The 27,513-nt window shown below is 39.9% G+C and overlaps 1 protein-coding gene across 8 annotated transcripts in view; it reads left to right on the forward strand.

The window, feature by feature from the left end:
• Window positions 1-27,513, forward strand: part of LOC109885217 (sialoadhesin) — a 159,478-nt gene that overhangs the window by 127,075 nt on the left and 4,890 nt on the right. Inside the window, exons 2-13 of one of the 8 annotated variants that reach the window (XM_031821645.1) lie at window positions 5,039-5,113; window positions 5,706-5,783; window positions 6,065-6,409; window positions 8,330-8,557; window positions 8,742-9,110; window positions 9,222-9,437; window positions 9,593-9,862; window positions 10,114-10,377; window positions 10,479-10,742; window positions 10,912-11,002; window positions 11,108-11,162; window positions 11,230-12,742. The exons of 5 other annotated variants lie outside the window; for them this stretch is intronic. In XM_031821645.1, the coding sequence (XP_031677505.1) occupies window positions 5,729-5,783; window positions 6,065-6,409; window positions 8,330-8,557; window positions 8,742-9,110; window positions 9,222-9,437; window positions 9,593-9,862; window positions 10,114-10,377; window positions 10,479-10,742; window positions 10,912-11,002; window positions 11,108-11,162; window positions 11,230-11,469 (2,397 nt within the window). In that variant the 5' untranslated portion in view covers window positions 5,039-5,113; window positions 5,706-5,728 and the 3' untranslated portion in view covers window positions 11,470-12,742. Of the gene's footprint in view, window positions 1-5,038; window positions 5,114-5,705; window positions 5,784-6,064; window positions 6,410-8,329; window positions 8,558-8,741; window positions 9,111-9,221; window positions 9,438-9,592; window positions 9,863-10,113; window positions 10,378-10,478; window positions 10,743-10,911; window positions 11,003-11,107; window positions 11,163-11,229; window positions 12,743-27,513 lie in introns of those variants that run through there. 2 more of the 8 variants (XM_031821643.1, XM_031821642.1) reach the window with 2 other exon arrangements.

Consider the following 27,513-nt stretch of genomic DNA (forward strand, 5'->3'; position numbering starts at 1 on the left):
TATAGTCTAATATAGCATGTTATCCATATATAGTCTAATGTAGCCTGTTATCCATATATAGTCTAATGTAGCATGTTATCCATGGACCAAACTATATAGCTGCATTTGATAGCTAAGTAAGAGAAAGTGACAAATATATATTTCTTTCTATCTCTCTCCTGCTTCTCCTGCTACTGTGTTTGTTCAAAACTGTTCAACAATTGTCTTTCTCTCTTTTTGAGTCAACTATTCACCACATTGTATGCACTGCAGTGCTATCTAGCTGTAGCTTATGCTTTCAGTACTAGACTTATTCTCTGATCCTTTGATTGGGTGGACAAAATGTCAGTTCATGCAGCAAGAGCTCTGATAGGTTGGAGGACATTGTCCGGAGATTGAGAGAGAGTCAGATTTCTGACAGAAAGACACACACACACACACACACACACACACAGAGCAATGTCCACGTTTACAGTAGAAAGCTCAGATAGTGACCTTCAACCCTGTTAGTAAACTCCCTTTGTGGAAGTATCCCTTTGGCCAATCAGGATCAGGCTGGATGGACTCATGAGCATCTGAAGTCAAAGGAGTAGATCTCCAAACACCCTTCACTGTAGCAATTATTCCCAAAGAACCAGAGAGAGATAGAGAAAGAGAGATAGATGGAAAGAGAGAGAGTTGGAAAGAGAGGGAGCGAGAGAGAAAGAAAGAGAGAGAGAGAGAGAGAGAGACAGAGAGAGAGAAAGAGAGAGAGAGAGATGGATGGATGGATGGAAGAGAGAAAGAAAAGGAAGAGAGAGAGAGTGAGGAGAGATGGAAAGAGAGGGAGCGAGAGAGTGACAGAGAGCTTGATGGGAGTATAGTGGAATTTTGTGTTGTGTGCCTGTTGTGTTTGGGGTCATAGGTTAGAGGTCAAGCTTTAAGGTGCTGTGTATCTGTGGTCTTTGGGGTAACAGTGGATAGCCTCAGAGAACATGTCCACAGCCTGAGAGTACTGGCCCTGCTTAAACAACTGAATACCCTTCTCTGGAGGGAAACACACACATACAGTGTTAAACTGGGGTCATTTCAGTGAATCGAAATAGTTGTTTCCACGCAGTGACATTAATAATGAGCATTATAGTAATAATGCTCACTGTTGTCTGTTATTTCTAGCTATCTAGCTAATGTTGATAGCTAAATGTTAGCTAACTAGCAAGCTCACAAGCTAAGTATGGGGTCTTGCTGTAATTCAGCGGCAGCTGATTGTTCACAATCCAGTCCATTCAGAGTAGCTGTGTGATGCACAAAAATGCTTGCTTATCGCTGAATAACCGCCTCTTCATGTAGCTAACAACTATTTTTACTGTCTCTCTCGGACAACACTCTCGGACATTCGGTTTCCGTTTGATAAAATAATCACACAAGAGGGCATAAGCAATCATATTGCAAATGTACAAAACATCACGAATCACGACGTGGCCTTATCTCCAAAACGGAAAATATTTAGAAGCCGAAACTTGGTGAGCGTAGGTTTGGCATAATGTGCAGTTGGCCCCGAACAAGATGGCGTCTAGGCCTCAACGTTTTTTGAGTTATGGCCATTTTTCTGGGATTAAAGGTCCAAAATGAAAATAGAGCAATAATTTTTCCGCTTCACGTCAAAGTCAAGGAGCCTCCGGTGTCAATAAAAAAAGAACCAGCCATTTATCTATCGTCATTTAAGAGAAATTGTACAATGTCAAATTGGTGATGTTCAAAAATAGTTTTTTTTTTAAAAACAGTTACAGATCCAGTTGCAGTGTTCAACAAATCTTTTTAAAGTGTGCTGCGGAGCTCTGCGAGATTTCTGTGATTTTCTGAAATAACACACACTCACTAAACCCTCCGTAATTAACTCAGTTCTTAACATAAAGACTTCAAACTCAGGATTCTGTAAAGGCATACCCCAATCAGGATATCTGTTTACTTATAGCTTCCTGTGCCAACCGGAAGTGCCATAATTGGTGTTTGTTTCGAAGGGTTAAAAAAGTCAGATCTTTCCAAAACTTCATATGTGTGATTAGGCAACCCCCATGAATTGTAAATCAGTCATTTTTCCCATAAAATTTCAAAGAAAATCTAAATCACACACACACAGTTTGGAAGGAGGGACATATTGGGGTGCGTAGAGACATACAGTGCCTGCATTAGTTAACCTTGTTGTAAGTTTTAAAGAACCGTCAGACCTAGAGTTCCGAAACTTTAGAAACCTGTTCTAGACCTCAGGTCGATAGTGCGTGGTGAGTTACATGGCTCTAGAAGGTACTCGGACCGAGAAACAGCCTCGTACATTTGCAATAACTTCAACTGATTTTTGCATCACGAAAATGATGACATTTAGAAATGTCCCAGAGTCGCAAGACTAGGTGCATTACGACCACCTTGGCCCATATAGACCCCAACGTTTCTGTCCGATTGCTCATTCAAGGACCCCGTAGCAAGGCATGGAAAAAAGTGGCTTTTCAGCACCAATTAGGGTCTTGCTCGGGCACCAATTGACCTATCGAGCCGAAACTTGGGATTCGGAGTCGCCTCAACTAGGCCTACAGATAACATCAGAACTAGACCCGCAGCTAGAACGTAACTACGTGTTTTACGTTTTTACTATGGTTTGAACAGAAGGCGTTGTGAATTTTGGGCCAGCTCTGAAGTATGTGATAGTTGGCTACTAAACGAGTTGGAAAAGGTGGGTTTGGTGTCAGTTTGTATCAGTTTGGTGTCAGAATGATATCTAATTGACTGATGGACGGTGACTTGCTGTTGACTCTTGTCCATTTGCAATATGTTTAAACAGTGAGGTACCATCACCAAAGTGATTTTCTGAAATCAACCCTAACGAGCGATTGAGAGGAACCAGAATCACTGCCCAGCCATCCCGAGTTCATCGGGCCAGTCAATTTCGCATTCCTGTAGGATTTTTTAACATGACAAATTCGTGATGGTAAATGCCCATTGAACCATATTGCAAATGCACCAAATGGACATGATGAAATCAACACACCGAGTGATGAAAAGGAACAACTATCCCTGCCCGACCATCCCGAGTTCATCCGGCCAATCAATTTTGCATTTGTGCAGTATTTTTGAGCATGTCAAATATCTTATGGCATTTGGCCCCAAAAAAAAGTTACTTTTGACTTTGACTTTTGACTTCCTAGGAAATCATATTGCAAATGGCGAAAACATATGCCTTATGCACAAGTTTAAAAAGAAATTATGCTAATAAAATATGACTAAAGAATGTTGATACAGTTCTTATACATGTTTAATTGACACAAAAATCGAAATAATTTTGAAAAACGGTCCAGAAAGTACTTTTTTAAGGGTTTGTGAAGTTTTCAAAATTTCTGCTATATTTGACTTTTGACTTTTGACTTCCTATGAAATCATATTGCAAATGGACAAAACATATGCCTTATGCGCAAGTAAAATTAAAAAAATATATATTATAATAAAATTTAACAAATATTGTATATTCATACAGTTCTTACACATAATAATCGAAAGAATTTCGAAAAACGGTCCAGAAAGCACTTTTTTAGGGGTTGCTAGGTTTTTTGAAAAAAATTCACTTTTTCAAAATGTTGTTTTTGGATGTTGACTTGTGTTGCATTTGCAATATGAAAAACCACGGTGGAGCGCGCTCGCCACCTGTTGGATTTTCAAAGTGTACACCTAGCATTTGCCATATGGCATTTGCAATCAACTTTGAACGAAACAACGCCGAATTGAGTGGTATTGGACACCTTGTATATGGTTTGTCCAGTGCCAATGACTTCCCATTCATTTTTGTCCATTTCAGGGGGGTATTCCCTTACATGAGACAGTGATGGTGGGTTGTGTTTAGGAGTAGTATTAACATGAGACACAGTGATGGTGGGTTGTGTTTAGGAGTAGTATTAACATGAGACAGTGATGGTGGGTTGTGTTTAGGAGTAGTATTAACATGAGACACAGTGATGGTGGGTTGTGTTTAGGAGTAGTATTAACATGAGACAGTGATGGTGGGTTGTGTTTAGGAGTAGTATTAACATGAGACACAGTGATGGTGGGTTGTGTTTAGGAGTAGTATTAACATGAGACAGTGATGGTGGGTTGTGTTTAGGAGTAGTATTAACATGAGACACAGTGATGGTGGGTTGTGTTTAGGAGTAGTATTAACATGAGACACAGTGATGGTGGGTTGTGGAGTAGTTTTGGTAGATTAGAATATATATGGATAACATGCTACATTAGACTATTCATGGATAACAGGCTACATTAGACTATATATGATAACAGGCTACATTAGACTATATATGATAACAGGCTACATTAGACTATATATGGATAACACGCTATATTAAACTATATATGATAACAGGCTACATTAGACTATACAGTATATAGACAGAAGTAGTCAATACAGCAGGCTATGATGTCAACAATATATAATAAATGATTGTGGTATGTTGTCATACAGTGTTTGTGTGATGAAATGTGACTTTGTCTAGTAGCCAGTGTTGTGTTTCTCCATTCTATCTGATATAATGTCAGTTTGTTATGTTGTTATTAGCCCAACAATATTGAGTACATTATTATTAGGATGGTGCAGTAATGTTGAGATGCCAGTAGGAGGAGCTCTAGTCTAGAACACTGGAACCTTCAGTTCCACATTGATACAGCTGATGAGGAGTATAAATTGAATGTGTTTGTAGAATAGAATGAATGACATCATGGAACTGACCAAATGTAAATGGAACTTTGACCTGTTCCATGTAGAACTCAGAGGGTCAAGGCAACACATTCTAATATATTATAAACATTCCATATAGAATAGTCAACATATTGTTAACATGGTTCTGTATTTATATAAAAGTGGAAATGGGTGACATTTTGTCCATTATAGAAATGTAGGACCCATTCTAATACAGTAACCTTCCTTTTCTGACATGCTGTTCTGATTATCATGCATGTTAATGTCTTAAAAGAGGAAGGAAAGGACTGTTCTGCATCAGCTACTTGTGTTCTGACTACTTTAAATATGTTTCAACCACAGAACACACATTTACTAGCAGTTCCCACTCACTACCAGTCAGTTGACTCACTGTACAAGACCTCTCCCCTTCAGTCTGTAAGTACTCTTGACATCTTGAAATATAGTTTTTTGTTTTTAGCCGTAAGTCATGTACTCAAGGGTCTCAGACTTGGAGTGCTGATCTAGGATCAGGTCCTCCTGGTCCATATAATTATGATCTAAATGGGAAAACTAGATCCTACTCTGAGACATTTTGTGAATACAGACACTATCATATAATGATGATATAAAAGGTATGTGTGACTTGTTGTTTATCCTCACAGCTTGGGGATAGGAGTTATCATTCAAGCTGGTGGTAAATGCCTTGCTCAAATTGGCAGATTTTTCCATCTTGCCAGGTCTGGGATTTGAACCAGTAATGTTTCAGTTACTGGCCCAACATTCATAACCGCTATGCTACCTGCCGATACCGCTGATACACCATATTACCAAACTATTATGATGAATGTGATTTACACACCATCCACCCAAGGCTGTGATGATGATGTGTTGTTATATCTGCATCCCAAATGACACCATATTCCCTATAGAGTGCACTACTTTTGACTAGAGTCCTACCTGCTGCCACCGATTGTTTGTATGTAGTTATTCTCCAGCTATAGAGTGAGTTGTTGTTTATGTTTCTAAGACTGCAGGGTGGGAGATGCAACAATGTCCTTGAGAACAGCAGGAAGTGTGTTGGTGGTCTTTCTCTGGTCTGTAGCAGGTATGGTCTCATTCTTATCTTTTAGTTGCTCTGTTTATCAATCTACAGACATTTATAAAAGGATAAGAATCATAATGTTATTCTGGTGTGTTCTGTTAGGTGTCTCCACTTCACTTAAATAGTTATCTTTCACACCTCACTGAGTGATGCTTATCTGTGGTTTCCATTCACATTCAAATCAGGAACTATGGCAACAAAGTGTGGACAAACCCTACCTTCAGTATGAGCCAATATACCTTGTCCTCATTCTGATACCATTGTGATGTCTAACTGTGTTTCAGTTGTACTGGGTCAGAAAGGATGGAGTGTGACTTACACCACTCAGAGAATCTGTGCCTTGAAGGGGTCAACAGTAGAGCTGACTTGTTCTTATACATATCCCAGTGGTACAGTCACAACAACCCTGTGGTTCACTAAATGGGGGTCTGGTGTAGAACCTGAAGATCTAGGTCAGGACCCAGAGTATACAGGTCGTCTGGAGTATCATGGGGATAAGAAGAAAGACTCTATCCTGAGAATCACAGACCTGAGAGAGAGAGACTCAGCTACGTACAAATTCAGATTACTAACAGATCAGACCGAAGGGAAATATTATGGAGATCCTGGAGTCACTCTGTCTGTAACAGGTACAGTAACATTCTATATACTGGTGATCCTGGAGTCACTCTGTCTGTAACAGGTACAGTAACATTCTATATACTGGTGATCCTGGAGTCACTCTGTCTGTAACAGGTAACATTCTATATACTGGTGATCCTGGAGTCACTCTGTCTGTAACAGGTACAGTAACATTCTATATACTGGTGATCCTGGAGTCACTCTGCTACAGGTACAGTAACATTCTATATACTGGTGATCCTGGAGTCACTCTGTCTGTAACAGGTACAGTAACATTCTATATACTGGTGATCCTGGAGTCACTCTGTCTGTTACAGGTACAGTAACATTCTATATACTGGTGATCCTGGAGTCACTCTGTCTGTTACAGGTACAGTAACATTCTATATACTGGTGATCCTGGAGTCACTCTGTCTGTTACAGGTACAGTAACATTCTATATACTGGTGATCCTGGAGTCACTCTGCTACAGGTACAGTAACATTCTATATACTGGTGATCCTGGAGTCACTCTGTCTGTAACAGGTACAGTAACATTCTATATACTGGTGATCCTGGAGTCACTCTGTCTGTAACAGGTACAGTAACATTCTATATACTGGTGATCCTGGAGTCACTCTGTCTGTTACAGGTACAGTAACATTCTATATACTGGTGATCCTGGAGTCACTCTGTCTGTAACAGGTACAGTAACATTCTATATACTGGTGATCCTGGAGTCACTCTGTCTGTTACAGGTACAGTAACATTCTATATACTGGTGATCCTGGAGTCATTCTGTCTGTTACAGGTACAGTAACATTCTATATACTGGTGATCCTGGAGTCACTCTGTCTGTTACAGGTACAGTAACATTCTATATACTGGTGATCCTGGAGTCACTCTGTCTGTTACAGGTACAGTAACATTCTATATACTGGTGATCCTGGAGTCACTCTGTCTGTAACAGGTACAGTAACATTCTATATACTGGTGATCCTGGAGTCACTCTGTCTGTTACAGGTACAGTAACATTCTATATACTGGTGATCCTGGAGTCACTCTGTCTGTAACAGGTACAGTAACATTCTATATACTGGTGATCCTGGAGTCACTCTGTCGGTCTCAGGTACAGTTACATTCTATATACTGGTGATCCTGGAGTCACTCTGTCTGTTACAGGTACAGTAACATTCTATATACTGGTGATCCTGGAGTCACTCTGTCTGTTACAGGTACAGTAACATTCTATATACTGGTGATCCTGGAGTCACTCTGTCTGTTACAGGTACAGTAACATTCTATATACTGGTGATCCTGGAGTCACTCTGTCTGTTACAGGTACAGTAACATTCTATATACTGGTGATCCTGGAGTCACTCTGTCTGTTACAGGTACAGTAACATTCTATATACTGGTGATCCTGGAGTCACTCTGTCTGTTACAGGTACAGTAACATTCTATATACTGGTGATCCTGGAGTCACTCTGTCTGTTACAGGTACAGTAACATTCTATATACTGGTGATCCTGGAGTCACTCTGTCTGTAACAGGTACAGTTACATTCTATATACTGGTGATCCTGGAGTCACTCTGTCTGTTACAGGTACAGTAACATTCTATATACTGGTGATCCTGGAGTCACTCTGTCTGTCACAGGTACAGTTACATTCTATATACTGGTGATCCTGGAGTCACTCTGTCTGTAACAGGTACAGTTACATTCTATATACTGGTGATCCTGGAGTCACTCTGTCTGTCTCAGGTACAGTAACATGCTTTATGCTGCTAGTCTGTTGAATTAATATCTACTGTCCATTTAGGTCTAGAAATTGGATTTGCATATATGAAACAGATTTAAGAATGAAATGAGTTTGAGAATGTCTTGCATCATGTGATTAAACTATAGAACAGGTGATTCAGGGTTTTAATGTTGTGATCTACTCCAGCTCTGCAGGTGAAGCTGACTTATTCAAGTTGGCAAAATTTTGTGACAATTACCTGTATCACCACCTGTACTCTGAGTAACCCCAACCCCACCTACATCTGGTATAAGAACGGACAACGTCTAGATGAGAGAACCTCCCCCCAGTACATATACTCAGTCTACAGTAACAGTAAAGACAGTTACTCCTGTGCTGTAAAAGACCATGAGGATCTCCTCTCTCCTGCAGTGTGTGAGTATGAATTTAACTCAGTATTCTAGTATACCTTTTCAAGTATAACTCTTCTGTCTGCTAAACAGCCCTCACAGTTGTCTAACCAAACTGTAACACTTTGACAAGACAGGATGGAATAACTACTTTAGATTACTGAAGCTCACGATTCCACTGTGTAAATAATGTCCTCTTTATGTTTCAGGTGTTCAGGGTCAGAGCTGCAACACAGTGACTTACACCAAGAGGACAATCTGTGCCTTGAAGGGGTCAACAGTGTATATATCCTGTACTTATGACAGTGGTTATGATACAGTCAAATCATCACTCTGGTTTAGTCCTAAACAGAGATCTAGGTGGAGTGATAAGTTGACACCTGAGGACCTAACAAGAGACCCAGGATATGCAGGCCGTGTGGAATACCCTGACAAAGAGAGATGGAGATACACTGGTCACTCCACCCTGAGAATCTCAAATCTGAGAGAGGAGGACTCAGCTGAGTATCGCTTCACTTTTAAAACATACTACTTTGAATGGGGTCATAGTTTCCCAGGAACAACTCTGTCTGTCACAGGTAATACTACACTGTATGATACAACTGTAAATCATATTGAATTACAGGAGAAAATATATGAACCATCCTGTTAACACAGAGGTGTATGTGGTTTTATACATATTGTTTCAGGTCTGCAGGTGAAGGTGACTCCTGCTGCAGAGGGACAGAAGACACTGACCTGTATCACCACCTGTACTCTGACTGACAACCCCACCTACATCTGGTACAAGAATGGACAGAATGTACAAGGTGTCTCCTCCCCCATGTACTCCATCAGCAGTGAGAATGCAGACAGCTACTTCTGTGCTGTAAAAGGACATGAGGATCTCAGCTCTCCTACAGTGTGTGAGTACAGTACAATAGTACAGTATTCTACTTAGCAAGTATCATGTATTCAGGTTAAAGAGACGTCTTAATTTATCAATCATTTTAGAACAAAAATATATATTTTTACTAATTGCTAATATTACTTTGACAAAACATTTGGTATTTTACATCAGATAAACCAAAGAACACCTCAGTGTCAGTCAGTCCCTCTGGTGAAATAGTGGATGGCAGTTCAGTGACTCTGACCTGCAGCAGTGATGCCAACCCACCTGTCCAGAGTTACACCTGGTGGTACAAGAAGAATGGAGGTGACAATCAGAGTATGACAGGACCACAGCATGTCTTCAATCAAATCCAGTCATCTGACACTGGAGAGTACTACTGTGAGTCCCAGAATGAGATGGGGACAGACATGTCTAGGACCATAAACATGGATGTGAAGTGTGAGTAAAGTACAGCTCAGTGTTTGAATGAGAAGGTAGCAAAACAATTATAACTAAATGAAGTAGTCCTGAAGTACAACATCTCCAAATGAGTATTTATTAATTTTATTAATGTTTTGTGTAAGTTAGAGTTTTAGATAGTTCTCTGACTTAACAGATCATTTATTTTTGACATGACATATCATTTGTAAATATACTACTGCTATAAATATACTACTGTCCTATCCGTCGGACATATTCTCCTTTACTAGATGGTCCAAAGAACACCTCAGTGTCAGTCAGTCCCTCTGGTGAAATAGTGGAGGGCAGTTCAGTGACTCTGACCTGCAGCAGTGATGCCAACCCACCTGTGGACAAATACACCTGGTACCAGAAGAATGGAGCTTCACTGAGAGGATCTGAAAAGACATACAATTTCACGACCATCATCTCTGAGGACAGAGGAGAATATTACTGTGAAGCTGAGAATAAATATAGACGTCTCAACTCTTCTTCTGTGTTTGTGGACGTTCAGTGTAAGTTCACCTCATCTTTAATCAGAGGATCACGTTAAATTCATATTTAAATCACAAGTAAAACACTATTTAATACACTGTTGTTACATATTGTCCACCAGACGGCCCAAAGAACACCTCAGTGTCAGTCAGTCCCTCTGGTGAAATAGTGGAGGGCAGTTCAGTGACTCTGACCTGCAGCAGTGATGCCAACCCACCTGTGGACAAATACACCTGGTACTTTCAAAATGAGACTTTTCTAAATGGATGTGGACAGATGTACAACATCAGTAACTTCAAGTCTAAGGACAGTGGACATTACCACTGTGAGGCCTGGAATAGAAGAGGATCTAGGAACTCTACAGCTCTGATGATCATTATACCAGGTGAAGTTTCATCTTATATATTTCAACACAAAATGATTTTTCAAGCTAATATTAATAATTGTACTTTGGCTTATCGTGTTTTATAATTATACAGTATATACATTCAGATTAGATCAGTTATTAACAAATATTGTTCTAATGTACTCATATCATCCATATTTTATTATAGGGAAACAAACATCAGTTCTGACTACAGCTGTAGGAATCATAGTGGTTGTTCTGGTTCTCATCCTCTGTTTCTCTGGACTCATGTGGTTCAGGTGAGAGATTCTTTTAAAGATTATTTCACTCCAAATCTTTTTTATGAACTTACTTTGTTCATTGATTCGTTCAATAATAAATGTATTAATTAATGTGTAAACCAGGAAGAAGGCCTCCAAATCCACCTCTGACACAAGAGACACATCAGAGAATGTACAGGTGAGTCTGTTACTATCCGATGATGTGCATTGCTTACTCCTCATGTTGTCTGTCCTCTTCCCATCAGGGAGACTCTAGTCCAGTGTATGAAAACGTCTCAAGCATGTCCACAGCCCCTACTGCAGCACAGACAGAGTCCACAGTCGACCAGGATGATGTCCACTATGCCAGCGTCCACTTCTCTCGTTCCAAAAACCAGGAAGTGCCTCTGTACTCCACCGTCCAAGTGTCTCAACCCCAGAAACAGGAAGAGGATGTCCAGTACGATGCTGTGAAATTCAAACTCCCCAGTGCTGCCACCCGGTGAGCATATTCTGCCATTACAACAACATAGAGCCAAATATAGAGCATTGTGAATACACCACATTAAAGCAGAAGTTGGCTTTTAGATGTTGTATTAGGGTCAAGACACCTTTGTGATTTAACTTGTTTTAGAGAAACTTCCCCCAACCAGCAATTCACTTCCTCAACCTCGTTGTGCAGTACAGAGGCTCTGAAAAAACATGAACAAATGCTCCAAAAACCCCCAAATACGTCCTTTTACAAACAGAAATATCTCAGTATAGTGATGCAGGTCTTTAGATGTAACAGTTGTACACATGACATTGTGTCATTCTGAACTTTATCCACAACGTTATATTCCGTTTTGTGATGCTCCTGCTGTTTCTCCGTCCAACTGTTCTATTCTCAGTGTATCAGGCTGCTAGAATGGACGAGAAGCATCGTTCAAGTCTCAACAACATGGAACATGACGTTACGGATTAAGTTCAGAATGACACCATTTCATGTGTACAACATCTAAAGACATGCATCACTATGGACTACTTAGAGCTTTTTAGTGTCTAAAAGGTTTTTTGGGGGGGGTGTTTTTGGAGCCCACTGACTGAACAACGAGGATGAGGAAGTGAATAGATGGTTGGGGATAGTTTCTCAAAAACGAGTGAATTCACCCAAAGAAAATTTGACCCTCCTATAACATTCCAGCTACATATGTTTCTAGATTTGGTTGTAAACCAGCTTTATTCTAGATTACAGCTCATTCATATGCTGCTGCTTATTGGACGAGAAGACCATGACGTCATTAATAAGCAAAAGAGTTGACCCCTATTGGCCACTAGTGATGGCATTTCCTTACAAACCCAACAATATAATGAGAGAGTGGTGGTTTTGAGGAACTGTTCTGTGTTCCAAATGGAACCCTATTCCCTACTTAGTGCACTACTTTTCACCAGAGCCATATAGGCCTTGGTCAAAGTAATGCACTAAAAAGAGTATATGAAGGTTTTTTAGGGGGATGCAGATTCTGTTAAATTTCTGTTTCTCTCTTGGCTGCATCTCTGATCAGTCTTCTCCTTGTATGAGCTGAAAGTTTAGAGGGACGGCCAGGTCTTGGTAGATTTGCAGTGGTCTGATACTCCTTCCATTTCAATATTATCGCTTGCACAGTGCTGCTTGGGATGTTTAATTAAAACCTGTTCACCCCACACGTACCTCTAGGGGTACCATCCCCCCCTGCTCAACTGACACAGTGGCGCACAGAACGCAAAAATATTCTTAGAAATATTTAACCTCCACACATTAACAAGTCCAATAGCTCAAATGAAAGATAAACACCTTGTTCATCTAGCCAGCAAGTCAGATTTCTAAAATGTTTTACGGCGAAAACATAGCACATATTTATGTCAAACCACCACCAAAAGATAGGCTAATTTACATAGCCATATTTGTAGAACAATAGATGCAATCACAAAAGCAGGATTAAAAGAAAAATAATTCACTAACCTTTTGAAAATCTTCATCAGATGACAGGAATAGGACATGTTATACAGTACATTTATGTTTTTTTTCAATAATATGCAATTTATATCCATAAATCACTGTTTACATTGAACGTCATGTTCAAAAAATGCTACTAGAATGTCCGGAGAAATTATGATAACTCTGCCAGATAACAGAAATACACATCATAAACGTTGACTAAATATACATGTTCTACATATAGTTAGAAAGATACACTTCTTAATAAAACAGCTGTGTTACATTTATTTTTAACGTTACAGAATTGGTTCACTTGTCAATAATATGAGACGGCGCTCATAGATTAGCAATATGGCTCCGCTATTTCGGAGTCCACAGAAACACATAATAACCACATAAATATTCCCTTACCTTTGCCGTTGTTCGATCAGAAGTCGTGGAAGAAGTCATACTTACCAAAACCAGCGTTTGCCTTTCAAATGTGTGTCTTTGGGTTATCAAACGCGACTAATTTCGGCTGAAATGCACCCAAAATTCTATGGGTTGCGCATCAAAACTTCAAAATTACATATTATATGTCGACTAAACTGGTCAAACTAAGTTCAGAATCGAGCTAAAACATGTTATAAACATACATAAAAATCCTTAGCCCGAAAGGACAAGACTATATCGTTTGGTGGATCTTGGAACGAAGAGAGCCAAACACCGAGGCGCGCACGTATTATTGCGTGACCCGAGGGTTTCTTCCCGCCAAAGGGTGAGGGAGCGCGCGATCTTCACAATGAAGCGCCCCATTGAAAGAGGACATCGCGCTGAAGAGATAGGAACTGTTCCCAGATCTGTAGCTGGTTGGGAAGGGTGGGGGCGATGACGTCAAAGTTGGGCCAACTTTTCTGCTGACAGAAAGAGTTTGGAAGAATGGCTGCCCTGTGAGTTCTGCTTTACATAGAGACATAATTTGAACGGTTTTAGAAGCTTTAGAGTGTTTTCTATTCAATAATATTTATTATATGCATATATTAGCAATTTTTGACAGATTTTTTGTCAGTTTACTATGGGCACGCATTCCTCCAAAGGGGGCAGTATTCTGCCCTAGCCTTAACAGGTTTTAAAGCTTGGGAAATCTTTTTGTATCCAAATCCGGCTTTAAACTTCTTCACAACAGTATCTCGGACCTGCCTGGTGTGTTCCTTGTTCTTGATGACGCTCTCTGCGCTTTTAACGGACATCTGAGACTATCACAGTGCAGGTGCATTTATACGGAGACTTGATTACACACAGGTGGATTGTATTTATCATCATTAGTCATTCAGGTCAACATTGGATCATTCAGAGATCCTCACTGAACTTTGCTGCACTGAAAGTAAAGGGGCTGAATTTCAGTTTTTGATTTGTTAAAAAAGTTTGAAATATCCAATAAATGTCGTTCCACTTCATGATTGTGTTCCACTTGTTGTTGATTCTTCACAAAATAATACAGTTTTATATCTTTATGTTTGAAGCCTGAAATGTGGCAAAAGTTCGCAAAGTTCAAGGGGGCCGAATACTTTCGCAAGGCACTGTATATATGTTTGTATGTTATATTTCTGAAGTAGACAACCTCAAGGTCCAGTTGTATTTTATAGAACTATATATGTTTGTATGTTATATTTCTGAAGTAGACAACCTCAAGGTCTAGTTGTATTTTATAGAACTATATATGTTTGTATGTTATATTTCTGAAACAATCATCAGACTTGTGAGACTATATGCTGTATGAAGCTTAGAACCAGAAAGTCATTATATCTGCTTCTATTATATTGTATTACTTCACATGGTACTATTAGATGATACACGTAGTATAAGTTTGGTATATTATTTTGTTTTTATGTCCAGGAAAGAGTTCTGCTTGATGCAAGGTTTCTTATCGCTTTTATCAAATGTTGTTTTTTTAAGCTAGTGTGTGAAGTGTGACTTTAATGAATAAACTTCATCGTCATTGTTTTCACCTTGTTATAACATTATCTTCAATGGAGACAAAATGGAAAGCTTTCAAAATCACACCTCTTCTACTTAACAGTACATACAGTCACTACAAATAAGACATGTACATTGGTTTGGAGAGCAATAGTGGTTCATTCACCTTCATCACCATCATCATGAATGCACAAAATATACAGACACTTTCAGAAGGAGCAATAGGTGGCAGGTAGCCTAGTGGTTAGAGCATTGGACAAGTAACCGAGAGGTTGAAAGATCGAATCCCTGAGCTGACAAGATAAAAATCTGTCGTTCTACCCCTGACAAGGCAGTTAACCCACTGTTCCTAGGCTGTCATTGAAAATAAGAATTTGTTCTAAACTAACATGCCTAGTTAAATAAAGGTTAAAGAAATATATATCCGGCACCAAGACACACAACCAGTTACATTAAATATTATTCATTGTCATTTCTAAAACACACAGACACAATATGACATAACATGGATGTTTGGAGTGTGGAGGGTAATTCAGTCAGCGAGGGCATTACATTCCAGAACACAGAGAGATGGAACATTCTGGAATGTTCAGTCCTTGATAATAATACATCTCACAGTTAACAAATTCAGACCCAGCAGTGAGGTTATTGATGGTTTAAAGGCTTTTGTTCTTCGAAGAATAACAGTCCACCATTTTGTCCAACTAGTAGTTAGAGAATATAATACATCATTGTTTAGTGAGAATAAAACACATCATTGTTTAGTGAGAATGGGATGTCATATAGAATGAGTGCTATGGTCTCCAACATGGCGTGGCTCTTGACCCCCTAACTGTTCACTGACCTTCCAAGGTAGGTGTCTCTTTGGGGACATAGAGGGTTAGAAGGGAGAATGGAGATCCCATGGAGAGGTACCTTTTATCATACTCATACCCAAATAACGTTTGTTTATTTTATTTCACCTTTATTTTAACATGGAGTACATATTGAGAACTAGGTCTCTTTTTGAAATGTGCCCTGCATAATACACCATACATATACACATTATACACTATATACAGAACCATTCAATAGTTTGGACACACTTACTCATTCCAGGGTTTTCTTTATTTGTACTAGTTTTACATTGTAGAATAATAGTGAAGACTAACACATATGGAGTCATGTAGTAACCAAAAAAGTGTTAAACAAATCCAAATATATTTAATATTTGAGATTCTTCAAAGTAGCCACCCATCAAGCGCTGTGTGTATCAAGAATGGTCCACCACCCAAAGGACAACTGTGGGAAGCATTGGAGTCAACATGGGCCAGCATCCCTGTGGAAGGCTTTTGTCACCTTGTAAGTCCAGGCCCTGACAAATTGAGGCTGTTCTGAGGGCAAAAGTGGGTGGTGTAACTCATTATTAGGAAGGTGTCCTTAATGTTTTGTACACTCAGTATATGTACACAACATGAACAAAAGTATGTGGACACCTGCTCACAGATCATTTCATTCCAAAATCATGGCCATTAATATGGAGTTTGTCCCCCCTTTGCTGCTATAACAGCCTCCAATCTTCTGGGAAGGATTTCCACTAAATGCTGGAACATTTCTGCAGGGACTTTCTTCCATTCAACCACAACAGCATTAGTGAGATTGACGACTGATGTTGAGCGATTAGGCCTGGTGAAGCGTGATTCAGCCCTCCAGAGAGCGCGATTCCACCACTCCAACTGACGCTTAACAAGGCCTGTAGGGCCGTAGGGAGACTGGGCAGAGGGAGAAGATGGCAGGACTTAGAGAAACGATCCACAACGACCAGGATCGTGGTGTTTCAGTGTGAGGAGGGGAGATTGGTGATGAAATCGACCGACAACGACCATGGCCGTTGTGGAATGGGTAAGGGGTGTAGCTTACCTCTGGGCAGGTGCCTAGGAGCCTTACACTGGGTGCACACCGAGCAGGAGGAAACATAAACCCTCACGTCATTGGCCAAGGTAGGCCACCAGTACTTCCCACTCAAACAGCACACCGTCTGACCGATGCATGGATGACCAGAGGAGGGTAGGAGGCCCAGTAGATCAACCGGTCACGGACAGCAGACAGAATGTACAGACGCCCAGCGGGACCCTGGAGGGGAGCGGGCTATGCACGTAAAGCCTGTTCAATGTCCGCGTCCAGATCCCATACTACCAGCGCCGAGGCCAGGAGTATGGGGGTAGGATCCATGGGCCGCTCCTCTGTGTCATACAGCCGGGACAGTGTGTCTGCCTTCACATTCTGGGAACCTGGTCTATAGGAAAGGGTGAAAACAAAACGGGTGAAAACATGGCCCACCTTGCCTGACGAGGATTCAGTCTCCTCGCTGCCCGGATGAACTCCATGGTGCGGTGGTCCATCCAGATTTGAATAGGGTGTTTAGCCCCCTCAAGCCAATGTCTCCACGCCTTCAACGCCTTGACAACAGCCAACAACTCCCGGTACCCCACATCATAGTTTCACTCCGCCGGACTGAGCTTCCTCGAGAAGAAGGCACAGGGGCGGACCTTCGGTGGCGTGCCCGAGCGCTGAGAGAGCATGGCTCCTACACCATCCTCGGACTCGTCCACCTCCATTGTGAACGCCAAAGAGGGATCCGGAAGGGCCAGCACGGGAGCCGAGGTAAACACAGCCCTTAGGTGACCAAAAGCCCTGTCCGCCTCAGCCAACCACTGCAAACGTACCCATTTCAGCAGTGAGGTAATGGGAGTCGCCACCTGACCAAAACCACAGATAAACCTCCGGTAGTAATTGTAAACCCTAGAAACCGCTGCACCTCCTTTACCGTGGTGGGAGTCGGCCAATTACGCACGGCTGAAATAAGGTCAGGCGATGGCTAGAAGACCGGTGACGTCGACCACCGCGCAGCCCGAACAAGGAGAGGGACCGTCTTCAGTGGGAGTCGTGACATCCCCAGTGATACAGACCCTCAGAGAGAGGCTCAACCCTCCAATTATGAGAACTGAAGAGATCCTGGACTGAACAAAACCACAACCGAAATTGGACTGAAGATAACCAAAACAAAACCTGGACTGAAAAGAACCACCACAGAACCTTGATTGAAGAAAACCACCACAGAACCTGGACTGAAGAGCACCAAAACAGAACCTGGACTGAAAAGAATCACCACAGAACCTTGATTGAAGAAAAACACCACAGAACCTGGACTGAAGAGAACCAAAACAGAACCTGGACTGAAGAGAACCAAAACCGAACCTGGACTTAAGAGAACTACCACAGAATCTGGGCTGAAAAGAACCAAAACAGAACCTGGACTGAAGAGAACCAAAACAGAACTTGGACTGAAGAGCTACAGCATCAAACCAAAGCTAGGCCTCACACCTTTATTCTCATGCTATCATATTGTTACCATATCCAGAACGTTTTCTGTAGTTTTAGTTCAGTTGTACAGTTGCATTTACTTACTTACTAGATAATTATGTAAATGTATGATGATAAATATATTATGCTTCTGCTCTTTTTCATTTTGCCATTTAGATATTTTTTTATTACATAATGTGCTTTTCTCAGTGACTGATACTGATAACATTGACAACAGCTTTTTAATGTGTAAAGTCTCAGACCAAGTTTATCTTGATGTGTTGAAATGATGTACTTGTATTGCTGTCAGACATTATTGAGCAATGGTATTAATAAGAAGGAATATTAATACCGTAATCACACTTTTTTTACATAAAATAATGGATTTCTACCTACTTTAGATAAAGTATGATTCAGGGTAATTTATGCATCATGTTGTAAATAAGCTCAAAGTTTAAGACAATTCATTCAAAATGTTTTTTTTACATTACAGTTTAGCCTGTCATTCTTAAAAATAAGAAAAAGATTTTAAACATATTCCACAGTTATTATAATATTGTATGACATAATGGCTGTCAAGCATGTAAATGTGGCCGCGTTCGACATTGCAGCCGGCTTTAAAGGCGAGTCCAGACTGACTGACCTACGAATAATCTAAGGTCATTATTTATCATGCAAGCCGATTTGTAGATCAGTCAGTCAGTCAGAATTTACCCGTCACACGTCACAGTTTTGATGCTCTTGAACACAGCGTTGTGTGAATGAGGAAGGAAGCTCTCTCTGAATCAGCATCTTGGTCCCTGACATAGAGTTGGATAGAGGGCACGGCTTTGCATCTTTTCATGATGGGTTCTGTGACAATATCGGCAGCTCAACTGACGGCTCTCTCTATTTTAAAGTAGTACATTTCTTCTTCTTCAACCTCCATGATTTTAATGACAGTCGATAAACAAACTGAAAGTGTGCAAGCAATGTTATGCCCAGGCTTAAACAGCCTTTGTAGCTAGTGTGCCTTCTATCCAACTCTATGGTCTTTCACAACTTCAAAGTTGTGTCAACCACAGACCTCATACCTCACAGTCAGTGTCTGTTTCTTCAGACTGACAGATAGTTCATTACAACACCTCTCTCCCCTTCACTCTGTAAGTATGCTTGACAATATCTTAAAATATGTATAATTTATTATTTGTCTATAGCCATGAACCATAATCCTCTGTTATGGGCATGGCGATGCTGTAGGAAATTATGTTGTTTTAGTTTTTCTGTTATGTACAGTTTACTCTGTAGATGTATTTTTGCATATTAATCTGATTGGGAGATATACTGTATAAGTGCTTTCATGTGTCAGACTTTTGCATGTTCTTGTGAGGGTTCTGAGAGCAGTAGATTGTAGTGGAGACTTTTGCATGTTATTGTGAGGGTTCTGAGAGTAGTAGATTGTAGTGGAGACTTTTGCATGTTATTGTGAGGGTTCTGAGAGTAGTAGATTGTAGTGGAGACTTTTGCATGTTATTGTGAGGGTTCTGAGAGCAGTAGATTGTAGTGGAGACTTTTGCATGTTCTTGTGAGGGTTCTGAGAGCAGTAGACTGTGGTGGAGAGGTTTGCATGTTCTTGTGAGGATTCTGAGAGTAGTAGACTGTGGTGGAGAGGTTTGCATGTTCTTGTGAGGGTACTGAGAGTAGTAGACTGTGGTGGAGAGGTTTGCATGTTCTTGTGAGGGTTCTGAGAGCAGTAGACTGTGGTGGAGAGGTTTGCATGTTATTTTAAGGGCTCAGACAGTGGTAGATTATAGTGGATACTTTTTTTGAACATTTGATTGAGAGATATATCCTGTACATGTTGCTTATACAGTAATATTTTTGCCTGCAAAATGTGAGCCTAATAAGGTAAGATTCTCACATACACGTGTCGGTTTGAGAAGAATACATTATAGTGGGGACTTTTTTGAAAATGACCTAAAGTAAGAGTGACGGTAAGAGTTTGAGTGAATTGAGTGAATGTTTCATAAAAGGTTTAGGAGTAGAATTAATATGAGACACAGTGATGGTGGGTTGTGTTTAGGAGTAGTATTAACATGAGACACAGTGATGGTGGGTTGTGTTTAGGAGTAGTACTAACATGAGACACAGTGATGGTGGGTTGTGTTCAGGAGTAGTATTAACATGAGACACAGTGATGGTGGGTTGTGTTTAGGAGTAGTATTAACATGAGACACAGTGATGGTGGGTTGTGTTCAGGAGTAGTATTAACATGAGACACAGTGATGGTGGGTTGTGTTTAGGAGTAGTATTAACATGAGACACAGTGATGGTGGGTTGTGTTTAGGAGTAGTACTAACATGAGACACAGTGATGGTGGGTTGTGTTTAGGAGTAGTATTAACATGAGACACAGTGATGGTGGGTTGTGTTTAGGAGTAGTATTAACATGAGACACAGTGATGGTGTGTTGTGTTTAGGAGTAGTATTAACATGAGACACAGTGATGGTGGGTTGTGTTTAGGAGTAGTATTAACATGAGACACAGTGATGGTGGGATGTGGTTTTGTTGGTATAGATCACACTCAGCATCACATTCCTGTTTTACCTTCCTGTCCTAGATAGACCTATTACAGGCCTCCTGAACCATACGTTCTTTACACAGAGATCCTATTAATTTACTAGTTATTAGTTCTAATATGTAAATGCTTCTTTATATGGACATGATAAGCACTTTACAGTATCTGGACAGCACATTACATTAGACTATATAGATAACATGCTACATTAGACAATATGGATAACAGGCTACATTAGACTATATATGGATAACAGGCTACATTAGACTATATATGGATAACAGGCTACATTAGACTATATATATGCATAACAGGCTACATTAAACTATATATGGATAACAGGCTACATTAGACTATATATGGATAACAGGCTACATTAGACTATATATATGCATAACAGGCTACATTAAACTATATATGGATAACAGGCTACATTAGACTATATAAATGGATAACAGGCTACATTAGACTATATATGGATAACAGGTTAATTAGACTATATATGGATAACAGGCTACATTAGACTATATATATGCATAACAGGCTACATTAAACTATATATGGATAACAGGCTACATTAGACTATATATATGCATAACAGGCTACATTAAACTATATATGGATAACAGGCTACATTAGACTATATAAATGGATAACAGGCTACATTAGACTATATATGGATAACAGGCTACATTAGACTATATATGGATAACAGGCTACATTAGACTATATATAGATAACAGGCTACATTAGACTATATATGGATATCAGGCTACATTAGACTATATAAATGGATAACAGGCTACATTAGACTATATATGGATATCAGGCTACATTAGACTATATATGGATATCAGGCTACATTAGACTATACATGGATAACAGGCTACATTAGACTATATATAGATAACAGGCTACATTAGACTATATATGGATAACAGGCTACATTAGACTATTGATTTATATCAGGCTACATTAGACTATATATGGATAACAGGCTACATTAAACTGTATATGGATAACAGGCTACATTAGACTATATATGGATAACAGGCTACATTAAACTGTATATGGATAACAGGCTACATTAGACTATATATGGATAACAGGCTACATTAAACTGTATATGGATAACAGGCTACATTAGACTATTGATTTATATCAGGCTACATTAGACTATATATGGATAACAGGCTACATTAAACTGTATATGGATAACAGGCTACATTAGACTATATATGGATAACAGGCTACATTAGACTATATATGGAGAACAGGCTACATTAGACTATATATGGATAACAGGCTACATTAGACTATACAGTATATTGACAGTAGCAGTCAATACAGGCTATGGTGATGATCATACTGCTTCCTCTGCTAACTAATGCTACTACCAGTACTGTACACAAGGGTCAACAGTGTAACATAATATACTAGTTGCATGTTGTACCTCTACAGACATCAGTGTTTGTGTGATTAAATGTGACTTTGTCAAGTAGCCAGTGTTGTGTTTCACCATTCTATCTGATTCAGGTTGTAATGTTGACATCAGTGTGTTGGTGTAGCCAGTGTTGTTTCACCATTCTATCTGATTCAGGTTGTAATGTTGACATCAGTGTGTTGGTGTAGCCAGTGTTGTTTCACCATTCTATCTGATTCAGGTTGTAATGTTGACATCAGTGTGTTGGTGTAGCCAGTGTTGTTTCACCATTCTATCTGATTCAGGTTGTAATGTTGACATCAGTGTGTTGGTGTAGCCAGTGTTGTTTCACCATTCTATCTGATTCAGGTTGTAATGTTGACATCAGTGTGTTGGTGTAGCCAGTGTTGTTTCACCATTCTATCTGATTCAGTTTGTAATGTTGACATCAGTGTGTTGGTGTAGCCAGTGTTGTTTCACCATTTTATCTGATTCAGGTTGTAATGTTGACATCAGTGTGTTGGTGTAGCCAGTGTTGTTTCACCATTCTATCTGATTCAGGTTGTAATGTTGACATCAGTGTGTTGGTGTAGCCAGTGTTGTTTCACCATTCTATCTGATTCAGGTTGTAATGTTGACATCAGTGTGTTGGTGTAGCCAGTGTTGTTCCACCATTCTATCTGATTCAGGTTGTAATGTTGACATCAGTGTGTTGGTGTAGCCAGTGTTGTTTCACCATTCTATCTGATTCAGGTTGTAATGTTGACATCAGCACAAGATTATTTCTTCTTTATTATTTTTCTATTTAACATTTATTTAACCAGGAAGGACTCATTGAGATTTAAAATCTCTTTATCAAGAGTGTCCTGGCCAAGATAGGCAGCACCAAGTCAGTACAAAAATGACAGAAAAACAACATGAAAAACTACAAGTCATCTGGTAAAACCCATAGAATTCCCGAGAGAATAACAAAATCAAAAACAGCAAATTATAAACATTGACAGGTCCGGGAATCAGTCTCAAGATCATTCATCAGTGATTTAAAAACATAGACAGGTCAGGGAATCAGTCTCAAGATCATTCATCAGTGATTGAAAAACATAGACAGGTCAGGGAATCAGTCTCAAGATCATCCATCAGTGATTTAAAAACATAGACAGGTCCGGGAATCAGTCTCAAGATCATTCATCAGTGATTTAAAAACATAGACAGGTCAGGGAATCAGTCTCAAGATCATTCATCAGTGATTTAAAAACATAGACAGGTCAGGGAATCAGTCTCAAGATCATTCATCAGTGATTTAAAAACATAGACAGGTCAGGGAATCAGTCTCAAGATCATTCATCAGTGATTTAAAAACATAGACAGGTCCGGGAATCAGTCTCAAGATCATTCATCAGTGATTTAAAAACATAGACAGGTCAGGGAATCAGTCTCAAGATCATTCATCAGTGATTTAAAAACATAGACAGGTCAGGGAATCAGTCTCAAGATCATTCATCAGTGATTTAAAAACACCAATCAGGACAAGTTCTTCCAGTTTAAAAGTATTCTGTAAGGTGTTACTATTATTGAGGACATTATTATTAGGATGGTGCAGTAATGTTGAGATGCCAGTAGGAGGAGCTCTACTCTAGAACACTGGAACCTTCAGTACCACTTTGATGCAGCTGATGAGGAGAGGAAATTGAATGTGTTTGTAGAATAGAATGAATGACATCATGGAACTGACCAAATGTAAATGGAACTTTGACCTGTTCCATGTAGAACTCAGAGGGACAATACAACACATTCTAAGATATTATAAACATTCCATATAGAATAGTCAACATATTGTTAACATGGTTCTGTATTTAAATAAAAGTGGAAATGGGTGACATTTTGTCCATTATAGAAATGTAGGACCCATTTTAATACAGTAACCTCCCTTTTCTGATGTGCTGTTCTGGTCGTCATGCATGTTAGTGTCTTAAAGAGGAAGGAAAGGACTGTCATCTACTTTAAATATGTATCAACCACAGAACTGACACTTACTAGCAGTTTCCACTCACTATCAGTCAGTTGACTCACTGTACAAGACCTCTCCCCTTCACTTCACTCTGTAAGTACTCTTGACAATATCTTGAAATATAATATCTGGTTATTTGTTTTTAGTAATAAGTCATATACTTGAGGGTAATGTATAATTCTACTTGTTGTTATGTTTTGAGCTGTGTTCTGGTTGTTACATCAGGGTCAGTATTCATAAAGTGTGTCAGTGTAGGAGTGTTGATCTACATAGAGATGAGATAATTAACCAGGGTAAAAAAAGACATTCAAACCAATATTTAAACACTGCAGTGTGTGTGTACGTGTCCGCCCCCATGGGTGTGAATTACACAGTGGATTTATCTGAGGGCCCTTTAGGACCAGACTGATAGGGAGTAGGGTTGACATCTATACTGTGTAGGATGTGTGTTTTAACTTTTCTACATCCATAACAACCAGCTCTCTAGACTTTGATACAGACTCCATGGGCCTTATGGGCCTTTACTACAGATAGTGTCTGTATTTGTGTGTGTGTGTGTGTGTGTGTGTGTGTGTGTCAGTCGCTGTTTAGCCTCACAGCTTGAGGATAGTAGCTATCATTGAACCTGGTGGTCAGTCTTTAGGCTGCTGTACAGCTTGACGGACCGTAGAGGATTGAACATTTATCCTCCTATATTTGGGGTTCTGAGAATAAAACAGCTTCAGAACGATCAATATAGAAATGTGTGTTTACAGTAATACTGTTGATGTTGAATAAGTTATTGTTGTTGTTTATAATGATGATGATGACAATTGTATATATTAGGAATTTATTTTTGCATCATGCCAGTTTAAGTAGATAGACGTAGACAGACATGCAACACATCACACACATAGTGCAATAGACTTACAGACAGACAGTATTCACATAGACAACCATATAGCACAATACAACACAACACAATATGAGCCTGGTTCATTTTCAGTAATGAGGCCCTGTACTCCATTTACAGTTTATACTTCAATGTATCAGGTGGAGTTATTCACCAGCTATAGAGTTGTTGTTTATGTTTCTAAGACTGCAGGGTGGGAGATGCAACAATGGCCTTGAGAACAGCAGGTAGTGTGTTGGTGGTCTTTCTCTGGTCTGTAGCAGGTATGGTCTCATTCATAATGTTCTAGTTTCCCTGTTTATCAATCTACAGACATTTCTAAAAGGAAAATAATCATAATGTTATTCTGGTGTTTTCTGTTAGGTGTCTCCACTTCCCTTTAACTAGTCATATTTCACTCCTCACTGAGTGATGCTTTTCTGTGGTTTCCATTCACACTTCTGCACATCAGCAGCAGTAGCAGAATAAGAAGGTTGTCAACCACCAGCAGGGTTGGGGTCAATTCCATCTCAATTCAGGAAGTAGACTGAAATGCCAATTCCAATTATTTTCAAATCTTTTCAATTAGGAACATTTAGAAAATGTGGAATTGTAATTTGGTTAACTTTCTGAATTGACTGGAATGCTTTTTACTTCCATGATGTATATTGAAATGAATACTAGGATGATATAAGGGAATGTACATTTGAGTAGATGGGTCCTACAGTATCCTGCACATGTTTACATGCATTTGGATGTAATATTGTAATGTCTGTTTTTTTATAGTCTTGACGTCACAAATGAAGTTCTCTCAAGGTTGAGTCCTGTGACACTGTGTTTCAGGTGTTCTGGGACAAAATACTGTGAAGAGTGTCTGTGCCTTAAAGGGGTCATCAGTGGACATGCGCTGTCCTGTTCCCAGTGTGACCCAAGTCACAGAGATAGTCTGGTTTAACACATGGTTGAATCCTTATGATCTGAGATGGGACCCTAAGTATGATGGTCGTGTGGAGTACAGTGGAACTACAGAGAAGGACTGTATCCTGAGAATCACAGACCTGAGACAGAGTGACATAACAACATATCACTTCAGATATAAAACAAACCAGTATTCAGAATGGAAATATTCATATGGATTCACTCTCAGTCTCACAGGTACTGTATAAATAGTATCGTACAGGTCAAGTTATTTATTACATGTTCTATGAGACCAGTGAAATGGTGGTGACTGACAGACTTCCTCCATTATTGTTTCATAACCTCTCCCTTCAGATCTAAAGGTGGAGAGGATATATGACAACACACTGACCTGTAGCACCACCTGTACTCTGACTGGTAACCCCACATACATCTGGTACAAGAACGGACAACGTCTAGATGAGAGCACCTCCCCCCAGTACAGAGACCCAGTCTCCAGTAACTATGACGATAGTTTCTCCTGTGCTGTAAAAGGCCATGAGGATCTCCCCTCTCCTGCAGTGTGTAAGTGGGGGAAAAAGTGTTGATTCAAACACAGTGTTTCACTCTAGCAATACCACCAGCTCAAATGGTTGTGATTCATACTGAAATGACTTGAAATGAACAGTTTACTTCTTTACTTTGCACCTACAGAAACAAGACATGAAAAGTTAAAACTATTAACAGAGAGCCTCTTTATGTTTCAGGTGTTCAGGGTCACAACTGCTGGAGGGTGACTTACACCAAGAGGAGAATCTGTGTCTTGAAGGGCTCCACAGTGAACATATCCTCCTCTTACACTCATCCCACTAGTTATATAGAACAAGGTTCATTCTGGTTTACACAGAAACACCCTGTAGATGTCAGGTCATATCCAGAGTATACAGGTCGTGTGGAGTACAATAGGAACACAGAGAACCACCACACCATGACAATAACACACCTGACAGAGAAGGACTCGGCTGAATACATATTCAGATTAATAACAACAAAAGAGGGGAGATTTTCTGGCCTTCCTGGTCTGATGTTGACTGTCACAGGTAATACTTCACCTACAGTTGTTACTGTAATAGGACAAGTCTAATCACATGACAAGCCAGTCGGGAGTCAAATATGACTAATGTTTCCTCTTAGATATCCTGTTAGAGATGGATCCTACGTCTGTGTCAGAGGGGGAGAGAGTCACACTGAGATGTAGAACCCAATGTACAGTCGGTCTCAACCCCACCTACATCTGGTACAAGAACAGACAAAGTCTGACCAACCCAGTCACCAGTTATAACAGCCTGATCCTAGACCCAGTCACCAGTTATAACAGCCTGATCCTAGACCCAGTCAGCAGTGAGGATGCAGGGAACTACTCCTGTGCTGTAGAAGGCTTAGAGAGAATCCTCTCTCCAGAAGAGACTCTCACTGTCAGATGTGAGTACATGGAGTGTTGATATATCTACAGTGAAAGTCATTGATATCATCTCTTTA

This window comes from Oncorhynchus kisutch, unplaced genomic scaffold (assembly GCF_002021735.2).
Source record: "Oncorhynchus kisutch isolate 150728-3 unplaced genomic scaffold, Okis_V2 scaffold4004, whole genome shotgun sequence".
Taxonomy (NCBI): domain Eukaryota; kingdom Metazoa; phylum Chordata; class Actinopteri; order Salmoniformes; family Salmonidae; genus Oncorhynchus; species Oncorhynchus kisutch.